Source organism: Ricinus communis, chromosome 1 (assembly GCF_019578655.1).
Source record: "Ricinus communis isolate WT05 ecotype wild-type chromosome 1, ASM1957865v1, whole genome shotgun sequence".
NCBI classification, from domain to species: domain Eukaryota; kingdom Viridiplantae; phylum Streptophyta; class Magnoliopsida; order Malpighiales; family Euphorbiaceae; genus Ricinus; species Ricinus communis.
This window is the reverse complement of record NC_063256.1, coordinates 31,856,322-31,868,862: the sequence shown is the minus strand read 5'-3', so window position 1 is coordinate 31,868,862 and position 12,541 is coordinate 31,856,322. Positions and strand designations below refer to the sequence as shown.

Below are 12,541 nucleotides of genomic sequence, written 5' to 3'. Positions count from 1 at the left end.
GACCAAAATGCACATTGTGTGAAAGTGTAGTGATGTAAGAATCACTCGTTAAATAATAAAATTAAAGACAGACATACACTGAAATCAGCTTCTCTTATCCCCACTAGAGTCACCACCGTAGGGGGCGGTTTTGGGCGTGCACCCAAGTGTTTTTAGTGACCACGGCACTATAAGGCTTTTCAACCTAATTGGGAACATGCTAACTAGTCATAAAGACTAGCGTAAAGATAGGACTCGCCAACCGGGTAACCGGGACACTTTTACTAATGAGTGATGTTTTTTGATTCCATAAGGAAGCTTATGTCATAAATCTAGAGATGGATATGGAAGCCAACTTCCTTATTTTTGTATATTTGTCTTTAATTTTATTTTTTAACGGACTATCCATATAAATGCAACAGTTATATATTACATATCAAGCATTATAGCCTATGAGATCCTCCTAAATCTAGTCCATTTTGTTAAAGCCTAGCCCATACTCCAAGTTGTTAACCTAATTACTAATCAGTTATATACATAGCCTACTTAGTCTAGTCCAATTACAAGTTATGCTTTGATTTCCAACCTTTAAGCCTAATGGACTATTTTTTATAAAAAGACCTAATTCAGTGATCCTAAATCTAATATGGCCTAATTTAACCTAACTAAAGCATGGCAAAACCATTAAGTCTATATGGATTTTAAATTTAGGTCTAATATACTATCTCATTAACCTAATGGACTACAATTTTCATGTCAGGTCCAATTTTAAGGCCTAATGCCTATATGTCTAATTTTTTAATTAAGAAATCATGTTACATTTATTTAACATACATTAAAAAAAAAGTTCAGAAAGGTAAATCGAACTATTACAACTAGCCTATAACTAAAATTGCAAAAAAAAAGTCATAAAACCTAACTGCAGTACATAAGATCGACAAAAGTACGTCAAAAACTCACAAAACACCAAAAATCATAGCAAAGGGGTATAGAGTCGATCAGCTCAACGCAGAAATAATTGGCTCTAGGGCATCCAGGTTGATTTTTGCGATTCTCTATGTAATCCTCATGTCCTAGAGTCAATTTTAACATGCATAGAAGGTAAAGAAATGATTAGAATATGAAACGAATAAAACAAAAATAACAAATAATATCAAATTGAGCCAGAAACTCTAAAAGTTATACAAACCCAAAAAACTAAAAACACAATGAACAAGAATGGCATATTAGCCATGCAACCCTAGAAATCTAATTCAATTGAAAAACTATAAAGAAGACATAGATCCAACATGTAATCCTAATCATTTGATTAATCAGACTTAAAATCCAAAAGCAAACATATTATCATATTCAAATCCTACATGTTATTATTGTCTATTCAAAACCCAATAAAATCAACAACATATTAGTTCATAAGAAGCCCTAATCTAATAATGTAAAACATAGAAAACTGTAAAAAAAATCCTAATCATGTTCCTAGAATCATAAAAACACAAGAACCAATTGAAGGAGAAAGTGATGTTGATGATGCTGGATATGGAAAACCATCAAATTATCATTGTAGTGTGCTGATCTGTGAGTCTTTAGAGATAATCAAGGATCAGATGAGAATCTAGTGCTGCTTAAGTTTGGGAAATCTTTTGTCGCTCCACATAAATTTTTACTAATCTAGGGTTCTTTCTTAGTGACTTTGCTCTCTAGTTACCAAAAAAGCTCTCTACTTAATCGAACATAGGTTTTTAGTATTTTTAATAACAATAGCATATAATCGATATAGCCACCCTAGACCTAGGGTATCATGTTCTATCTATAGCAGTAGGGTTAGGAAACCCTAGATAACTACTTAATTATTTAAATTACTAAGAAACAACTATCTTCTCCTTTTATCAGATAATTAAACATTTCAAGTTAATATTCAATAAATCAAATGAAAATCCTTAAAGTTTAAATAGTTATCAATAAATATATATTTAGAATCCCATAATTATCATAACTACCTTCCAAAAACTTATTTTTATTAATTTTGGTGTTTTAAGTCAACAACATGTGTAAAACAGTGTTGAATTTTCAAAACTAGCCAAATGGTATTGTGTAGAGTCGATCGACTCTGTGCAGAACTGATTGGCTCTATGCAGAGCCGATTGGCTTTAAATATGAGAAGTTTGTGAAAAGTTTGCAATTTAGTCCTCGATTTTGCGAAATCCATTATTTTGACCCTTAAACTTCATTTTTCTTAAGAAATTGAGTCCAAAATGATTCTAGAAAAATTTGATTCGATTATCCTTAACCCTGACTTGGATTCACCTATCCTCAATCTTCCGAGACTCAAGAAAGGCAATAACTTTCATTATAGGATTTTCCATAATTCCCTCGATATCTAGATCCGGAAAATAGATGCTGACATGTAACCCTTTCTGAATCCTCTCCCTCTATTCTTGAACTTGCCTTTACCCTTTTGATTTCCCTAAAAAGGCCCTAATGGCGAGAAACGGGGGTTAAAACCACCCTGCCATTAATGTTATTGCTCACCATCAAGTCCCTCAGACTTATTCTTCTTCCTTGATCCCACTTCAACAATTCCACCAAGCTTGTGCCTTTCCATGGTCATAGCTAGGTCCACCACACTTGGAAATCCATTCTGAAGTACTGTATTCAAAGTAGCATAGTACTCGTCTAACCCCTTAACATACTTTGAGCACTTCTCAAACTCATCAGCTGCTACCACCGGCGCATAACGGATCAACCGTACAGACTCCCTGGTGTGCTCCTTTATAGACATATTCCCTTGCCTTAACCTCTCAAAGTCATGCATTCTCTTCCTCTTCTCACTCTTCGATAAAAACCAAGTTGTGAACCTCCCTTTGAATTCCACCCAAGTTATAGTCTCCATCTCCAGCTTAATGTGCATAGCAAACCATTGCGAGGCTCCCCCATTTATGGTGAATCCCGCCACCTAAATCTTCATACTATCCGCACACTGAATGCTGTGGAATCGCTTCCACACTTCTTCCAAGAAGTCCTCCGGTTCCATATTTTTCCCTTCCAGTAAAGGACGAAGGCTTCAACCTTATATACTCCCACATCTATGTCTCTCTAACAACATTTGAAGAAGCTCCCACCAGGGCACTAGCTTCAATAGGCGCATGATGCGCTAAGAACACTTGAATAACACTCTCTATGGCTTGGACTAGGCGCTTCACACTCGCGTCCTGTCCACCAACACCTTGACTAGCCCTAATCATACCAACTGTATTCATAAATCTATCACTGTCCTGATTTCGCACCCTAGTCCTCCTAGGTGGTGCTTCAAGTACAAGCGCCTCCTATGGCTCATTCACCTTAGCCCTACCAGTAGATTGAGTTCTCCGCAGTTATGAAGCCTCAATTCTAAAACAAACATGCATCAATAACACAACAACAATAATACACATAAGAAAGCACTTCTATAATAGCCTCAATATCCACCCATAACTCCTCAAACCACCAATGTTCGACAAAACAACTAATCAAATAAAATATAATCACAATAGTATAGCATGCATGCATAAATACAACATCCACAAGAACATAATTGCCCGTGTCTATTAGAACTACCCAACGCATAACCACAATAAAAGAGAAAATTACCAAGATAAGAAGGAATTCCCTACTCGTAGTGCACCTAACTCCTAGGTCCAAAGAATAAACCTAGGGCTCTGATACCAACTTTGTCACGACCCAAATTCAGGGGCACGTGACCAGTGCTAGGACACGAGAGTCGTGGTTGCCGGTGCCCATAGCAAGCCTAAAGGTTGGTAATCTAATTTTAATCCATCATTTACCATGCCAACATAATTAGCATAATCAAATTAAACATTAATAAGCTCAACGTCTAAAACTAGAGTCAATAACCCAAATCTTAAATAAAAGGTTAACATAAGTCAATAAAAATTCTAATACATCATCAAAGTCACAATTAACTTATTGTGGTTCTAGAGTGTTAGCCCCTAAGGGATTTACAACATCCACTACAAAATAAACTAAATTAAAGGATTCGCCACGAGGGATCAATTATAGCTTGCCCAAATCTTCTTAACTTCTTAACTTGAAAATTTTTTAAGGGGAGTCAGACCTTACTGAGTGAAATGTATAACATATATATATACACACATATTAAGGGTTCACACGGCTACACGCATATAAATATCACTTATACGTATATATACACATATCAGAGACAATTACTAGCATAATATAATAATGAGAAAATAGATAGGAGAAAGAACCTATGAATTGCTCTTATCACTTATAGCATTCTAATTGAGGATTTATTGCCAAAGTTGCTTGTCGCCCCATATTTGGGGTTTGGTGCTCAAACCTTCAGTCACCTCATGAAGATTTATCTAGTAAGTGCCCGTCACCTCTCAAGGCTCGGTGCCCAACCTTCTAGTACCTCTAAATTATGCCACCTAGAAGCGCCCGTCATCCTCGAACTCGGTGCCCGTCCCTCTAAATAATCACTCAAACACATATTTTTATTAAATAGCTCGCTTTCATTCTTAAGTTCTTAACATAACCAGTGTACACATGGTCTGATGATATCCCTATCGGTTAGGTGGTTCTAACTTAATCCTGTAATGCAAATTTGAAATCCCATTTCCACACAATACTATACATCATTCACAATTATAGGCATATACTCATCAACATGCTCATGTTCACCATTTATTTGAAATAAGATGCATATGCAAAGGACTATATATATATACATACATATACATACATACATATTATACAACTCACTAATATGGCACGCCGCTACTCCGCTCTCGGTGTGCTAGATGACATCGAACGATCTAACCACAATTCAAAATAAAATCAACAAGAAGGGAAATAGAATAGACTAACTCTAACCCATCGCCAAACCAAAGCAATAATCAATGAATAATCAACAATTCCAATACCAAGCACCAATATTGCATAGCCCAAAAGATTTAAGCTGTAAAAGAGCTAAAATGACCACAAAAACGACTTTAAGGGTTGGTCTGTGTCACCCAAACAAGGCAAGTTCTGCCTGGTCCATGACGAAATCCTAAAATCCATTTCTATTATCTGACACGCCCCATGTCAAACTAAGAAGAAATACTGCACGCCCTGTGCATGATGGCAAAAGCTAAGTTTCTGCCCGACTGACACGATCCGTGTAGAATTGTCAAAGAAAACCTGCATGCCCTGTGCCACAAGCTATAAACTAGAAAAATGAGAGATTTTCACCTCTCAAAATCCCTCAAACTCAAATCCATTTGAATTACAACAAACCCAACACAGAATAACTTAATAATCTTGCAATTAACATAAACAAACAAATTAACATCAATCAAGCTCAAATCACCAAGAAATCATGCTAGAACACATGCATAAACTATTTCAAATGGGTCTGATGCCAAACACAAGACCTATAGCAATCACATGCATTCAAATCAAACCACCTATAACAAGAAATTAACATACAAAACCATGCTTTACATCTATATTAACCTAAAACCCTTATAACAAAGAGTTATAATACTATACTTGAATTAAGAGAGAGAAGAAGAATGGAGAAAAGGAAAATGGATCTTCTTTATCTTGAAAAATGAAGTTGATGATGATCCTTACTTTTAATTACTTGATAAGAGAAATATTTGGTAGAATTGTTAAGGGGAGTTAGATTGTAGAGAATGAGAGGAAAGAAAGAAAGAATGTAGAGAAGAAAATAAAAAGAAAGGAACTGAAGAAAGAGAGGAGACAAAAAAATGAAATAAAACAAAAATGGGTATAATGGATATGGAAAGAAAAAAAAATTCCATTCTTTCCTACCTAAAAATTACCATTTCCTCCTTTAAGGTAGATTTGACCCAATTTATACCAAATCAAACATAAACACCAAAAATAAAATGCACAACCACCAAAAATGAGATTAAAATAAAATGAAATAAAATAAAATAGACACGAAAAAAATTCTCGGGTGTTACGTTAAAAGGAAAAGGTTGATTGCACATTTAAGAGAGAAAAAAAATTTCTTGAGAAGAATAACGTAGGTGAATCAATCAATAAGATTAATTGATTCATCCCCCTTGCTTGGAACTAGTATTTAATATCCTACATCTCTTTTCAATCTCCTAATAGTGGTTTAATGAAATCTTTGCTTAAAAGCTTGTGTGAATCACCAAAAGAGGTTGGTCACTTGAGTAGCTTTAAAGCGCATCAATCATCCTTAAAAAATCAAGAATTAATAAAGCAAGAAGCACTCTTTGGATTGGCCAAAAACTCCCTTTGTAAGCCCTCTCCATCTTTGCTTCTTTTGTGTGTTATGACTATCTTAATCAATGAGATCCTTGATGAGAATTGAGAAAAATTTTAAATTGTTTCTGTTGCACTTTTTCCTATGTTTTAACATCAATTCCCAATACATGATTGGTTTTAGGATCTACAATGTGAAGTTTTTGTTTCTGTTAGTTATTTCTTTTTTTATTTTTTTTATGTGTTCTAGCTCTATTTAATTTATTTCTTTTCTATCTAATGTCTTTATTTCATTATTTTAAGTATTAATCAATGTTTGATGTTCTTTGTGCTTATGGATTAGCTTCTGGGTGAGGGAGGACTGAGAAACTATGCGAAATCGACTTGAGAAAGTGCCTGGAGTCGATCGGCTCAATGACATCACTAATTGGGTGTTCCCCAACTTTTACCCTAATTCAGACTTTTTTAACCTTTTAGTGATTTTCTATACTTTATAACTCAGATTAGGTGTTTTCTTTGAGTTTATTAGTTGTAGAAAGGGTTGTAATAGTTAGATTTAATTTCTTGCCTTTATTTTGCTTTATTTTAGATGTATGCCAAATACTTGAGTATCTGTCTGCTTAATAAAAATCGAACATATAGACATTAGGCCTTAAAATTGGACTTTAGCATGAAAATATAGTTTGTTAGTTAATAAGATGGTTAATTGGGCTAAAATTAAAATCCATATAGACTTGGTGGCCTTTTCTATGTCTTTAGTTAATTAACGGACCTACTTAGAATAAGATCACTCAAATGGGCCTTGGCATGTAAAAAGATAGTCCATTTAGGTTAAAGATATGATAATCAAAAGCATATCTTGTAATTGGGCTAGACTAGGTGGGCCTTTGTATATAATTGAATAGTTAATTAAGTTAATAATTTAAATAGGGATTGGGCTTAATATAAATGGGCTAGACTTAGATGGACCTCACAGGCTGTAATGGTTGCTTGTAGAAATATAACTGTTGCATTTATAAGGAATAGCCCGTTAAAAAAATAAAATTAAAAAGGAGAATACACAAATAAGTTGGCTTTCGGATCCATCTTTGGATATGGTGAAGCTTCCTTATGGAATTGAGAACGTCACTTAATTAGTAAAAGTGTCCCAGAGAATTACTTAGGTAGTGACTCCCATCTTCGTGTTAGTCTCTATAACTAGTTAGCATGTTCCCTATTAGGTTGAAAAGCCTTGCAGTACCGTAGTAGCTAGAGACACTTGAGTGCTCGCCCGAAACCGCCGCCTACAATGGCAACTTCGTTGGGGATAAGAGAAGTTGATTCTAGTGTCTCCTTATTTTTTATTTTATTATTTAACAAGTGATTCTTGCATCGCTGCATTGTGCACTTTGGTCCAATAGCCTCGATGGTGTTGGTTAGTAACTCGAGAAGAGCTTTAACAACTTCTGGCTAGGATAGCTACAAATCAAGCCCCACTTGCTGCCCCTAGGGTAGCTAATCCTCCTGCTGTTGTTGATCCAGCTGTTATTGTCACTGAAATTACTGCTGCTAATGCTGAAGACCCTACTAGGAAGGGAGTGCCCCAAAATTTATAGGATTTCGATGAGTTCATGCTAGATCAAGAAGGAGACTGCCCTTGCCACTAATGAAGTTGTGAGTGGCTAGAGTGCAAGACTTGACAAAATGCAAGGCATATTGGAAATCAAAGGGTTGGACCCGACCTATGATTTTAATGAGTTAGTTTTGACGAGTGAGGACAAATTGTCTACGAAGTTCAGGATGCCCGAGGTAAACAAGTTCAACAGGACTGGTGATTTGAAAGTTCATCTAAAGTAGTATGCTACTATCATAGGAATTACTCAACTAAGTAGGACCTAAATTGTCAAGTTATTTATGTTGCCCTCAGAAAGATTGTTGTAAATTGGTACCATGAACTGGAAAAATCTACCACAGCTGAATGGCAAGATTTATATAATTCTATTGTCAGGCAATATGACTACAACACTCATTTGAAAGTGTTAATGAGGGATCTTGATTCCACTAAGAAAAAACCAAATGAGTCTGGTTAATGAGGGAATAAGGCTGGTTAATGAAGAATAAGCATTACGAGAAGAACCAAGTTCGTATGATGGCCGAAATGTTCTTCCAAGCTGGGTTGAGAGGCTTCAAATGATGAATTTGAAAACTTTCATGGACCTATATGATGATGGGCTTCAGGTTGAAGAAATCGAGAACGATGAAAGGAAAAATATTTGAACCAGTAGAAGGATGAATTATCAGGTTGGAGTGAGCAAAAATCTTGATGTGAATGTTGTCCAGCAACCTAGGAGGTTCTCCCATTTAAAGTAGCCTCTTTGGAAAATTTTCGGAAGGCTAGTGCAAAATGGCCTGCTCCAACCATAACCTTCGAAAACCCATCAAACCCCAACGCACCTATATACAAGCCAAATACATACTGCAAATTCCACCAAGCACCCAACACTACAACGACAACTATATCTGCCTAAAACACAAAATATAAGACCTTAATGACACTAGAAAATTAACTGACCCTGACCAGCCTAACACCAAAAGCAACCCATTGCCTAACTACAATAACACACCCTCTAAACCAGGTATCCATGATCACCCCTAATTTTAGTGAAAAAGAGGTCATGGATTCCTTCCAAGACATACCGATACCCGAAATAGAGCCAAAGGCAAAGCCAATAAGCCTACAAAGAACCTTCATTGAGCTAGGGGCAACATTATCCGTGGTGTTCCAAAACATAGTAAGGAGCAGGAAACTCAAGCCCCCTATCACCAATAAGTGGTACTAACCCTCACAATGGTCAATATTATGAGTATCACCAGGCTTTTAGGCACATGACGGATCAGTACAATCGTCTCAAGCATGAAATTCAGGACATAATAGACTCTAGGTAATGGCGAGTGGAACAACCTCCTTGGGATGAGTATGAAGACCTAGTAAGGCAGCCTTAAGGAAAATTTGATTTAAAGGTCCATTTTCAAGGCCCTTTTCAGCTGACTTTTCATATTGATGGCATTGTGCCGAGTGGCTAGGGATCGGATGATGATGACTAAGCAATTAATGACTCTTACCTTCTAGAGATATGGAAGGAAGGTGATAAGAAGTTGGTAATGGCCATAGAAATCTAGTACAGTTTCAGGGACAAATGTGAAGTCCAAGACAACGGGGCAAAGGATATATGGGTAGATAGTGACTCTAACAAAGAAGCTGAGATGATAGGTAAAGGGGCACAAGAGCTGAAGCAAGTTGAGAAAGCCTAAAAAAATAGAACTGTTGAAAAAAACACATGCAGTAGCACAGCGAAAGCTCTAAACATTTCACATCTCATGGAAATTAAGGTTACAAGTTGTAATTGAGGATTTAATTTGAAAAAGGAAATGACTTTCTTTTATGAACATGAAGAACATAAAGAAATAGACTACAACCTTTGAAGAGCAAAATTCAATTCTTAATTGTTGATGATGTTTCTATTAGAGAATCAAATAGAGATTTGCAATTGCAAATCCTCTAGATTATCTCACACAACCAACCTCAAGCAAAGCTATTCAATTCTTGAAGATGAAGTACTCCTTCTCCTCTCTCAAGTTTCATACTATGATAACCTTGCTATAATAATAAGTATGTCAAATTGACACTCTTTAATAATAATAGGAGTAAGAAACTCTCTTATATATTGTCAAGGATTTATAATCCTTAACATAGTTGTATAAACACATGTCATTGCAAAACTCTTTTGTGATGACATGTGTCAAGCAGTATTGACACATGTCATCATAAAACTCTTTGGTGATGTCATCACAAAAGAGTTTTATAATAACACGTATTAAGCTATATTGACACATATCATCATAAAAATATTTTGTGATGACAAGTGTCAAGCTATATTGACACATGATGCGATGCTTATGCAACTACAACTAAGACAGTGAACCTATCGATGTGGTCTAGTACAATGGCAAGTATTAAAAAAAATCATATTCCTCGGGAAAGTGAAATCCTAGAGTTACTACTTCGTTCCTTGTTATCTAGCCTAAAATTAATAACGAAGGTTTCTAGATTTACTAATGACTAAAAACTAAATTCTAAGTGTAATGCGAGAATGAATGAGCAAAGAGAATAATTAAGACAAGCAAGCAAACCTTAAGAGGACCTATACTAGTTGGTTATCAAATGGAAGATAACAGATTGTTGAGTCCGGTTATGCTACCGGTGGACGGATTCTAAACTGAATTTGGTTTCCCTCTCGAGACAACTGAATTCCTAAACCTAAGAACCTAAAGTTAGAATCTCTTCCCAACGATTGATTATTGAGTAAGCCTTAAGCTTCAATCCACATCTATTAAGCTTTGTTAATTCTTAATCCGGCAAATTAACTATCCTTACCTCTAAGTGAAAATTAACTTCTTCTTGCAATTAAATTTCCAAACTCAATTAGAATTTCTCAATTGCCAAAAGAATTCTATGAATAGTAATCAATACAATGATCACCGGCAGCTTCTCCGCCTCATCCAGATAGGCATAAGTCAAGTGCTTAGGCAACTCCTTCAACTCTAGGGCAGGTGGCTCCTTAAGTGAAGGTCTCAATTTCTGCATCCCTGACCTGTCAATATCAATAAAATGGTTAGCAGACCTGCTCGGCTCACTAGCCAACAAACAAGCAAGTTGTTCCAATACATCCTCGTTGGACAACTCCTCCTCATCCTCAGCCTGTAATACCACCTGTAAAGGATCATCAAGTAATATCTCCTGTAAATGAAACCCCACAATATCATCCAAAACATCCACAGAATATACAATATCATCATGGTCAGTGAATGTCTCATAAAAGTGCTAAGGTCAAAGGTAATAGTCTCATCACCTACTCTAAGCTGTAACTTCCCATCACACACATCTATAACAGCCCTAGATGTTGCAAGAAAATGTCTACCTAGAATTAAAGGTACGCTACTCTCACCCTTCGTATCCATAACAATAAAATCTACCGGAAATATAAACTTGTCTACCTTAACAAGTACATCTTCCACTATTCCCCTACGAAATTTCATAATCCTATATGCTAACTTTATGCTCATCTTAGTAGGTTTAGGCTCATTCAAACCTAATTTCTCAAATAAACTGCTAGACATTAAATTGATCCTAGCTCCTAAATCAGCTAAATCATCACTAATATGCAAATCACCAATAATACAAGGAACAGTGGAACTCCCTGGATCACGCCTCTTTATTGGTAGCTTATTTTGAAGAATGTTTGAGCATTCTGCATTAAGATTCACTGGTCCCAAGTCCTCCAGCTTCCTTTTGTTGCTTATAATCTCTTTCAGGAACCTCGCATACCTGGGCATCTGCGATATAGCCTCAATAAAAGGTAAGTTAATTCACAACTGCTTAAATAAATCCAGAAACTTACCAAACTATTGATCAACCTTTTCCTACTTCAACCTCATAGGATATGGAATTGGAGGCTGGTATTCCTTCACAGGACTCTTCTTCTTATCCTAGGTTCGACCAATTTAAACAATTCAGTACAAAGCCAATATAGCAAGGAACCCCAATGGGTTCAACCAATCTAGCTACACATGTTCATGTCTAAAGCAAATAAAAATTGAATTACAATGAAAAAATAAAGATATTGAAACATATACACCCTTTTCCTAGAATTGGATGAACAACTCAAAGCCTTGATCTACACTGCAGTTGATCTCCATAATTGCTTGATTTGCTCTAAAACTCCTCTTCAATCTTCAATCCAAAACCCAGAATCACGAATCTGACATTTGAAGGTGGAATCAGTCTCCCAGAAGCCGCCTTAAATTACCTGAAAACACGTCTAGCAAATTATAAAGGAAGATAAAGAGTCAAAATCGCTGATCCCGCACCTTTCTTGTCTTTTTTGGCTCGTTTCTTTTATACATTGCGTAAACACGGGTGTGTTCCAGCCCGTGTTTTGGGACGTGTTAGTCTCCAAATGACATAATGAACTGAATCGAGCAAGGCCGTGTTCTAGCCCGTGTTGGTCATGGGGCATGGTACCCTCGAAAAACATGCTGCTTCAAAGTGCTTAAGCTACATGGCCTGGAATTTCTGCACGGGCTCCAACATGGGTCGTGTTGACTTTCCAAAAGTCAACCCAATGTCAAAAAGCTTTTAATTCCATCCATTTTCACCTGAAATTGATCTAAAATTGCTAAAGCATTGATGATGGACCTATAAAATCTCCTGGAACACGAAAGAACACAAAACATGGGTGATCTTGGAATAAAAACACAATAA

At 36.1% G+C, this 12,541-nt stretch overlaps 1 protein-coding gene across 1 annotated transcript; it reads right to left on the bottom strand.

The window, feature by feature from the left end:
- Positions 1-3,062: 3,062 nt before the first annotated feature.
- Positions 3,063-11,613, bottom strand: LOC125369956. Its single transcript, XM_048373488.1, has 5 exons — positions 11,134-11,613; positions 10,760-11,017; positions 8,674-8,743; positions 3,318-3,366; positions 3,063-3,213 (listed from the first exon to the last, which is right to left on the bottom strand). Exons 1-5 carry the CDS (start codon positions 11,611-11,613, stop codon positions 3,063-3,065), a joined length of 1,008 nt encoding a protein of 335 aa, XP_048229445.1.
- Positions 11,614-12,541: the final 928 nt, after the last annotated feature.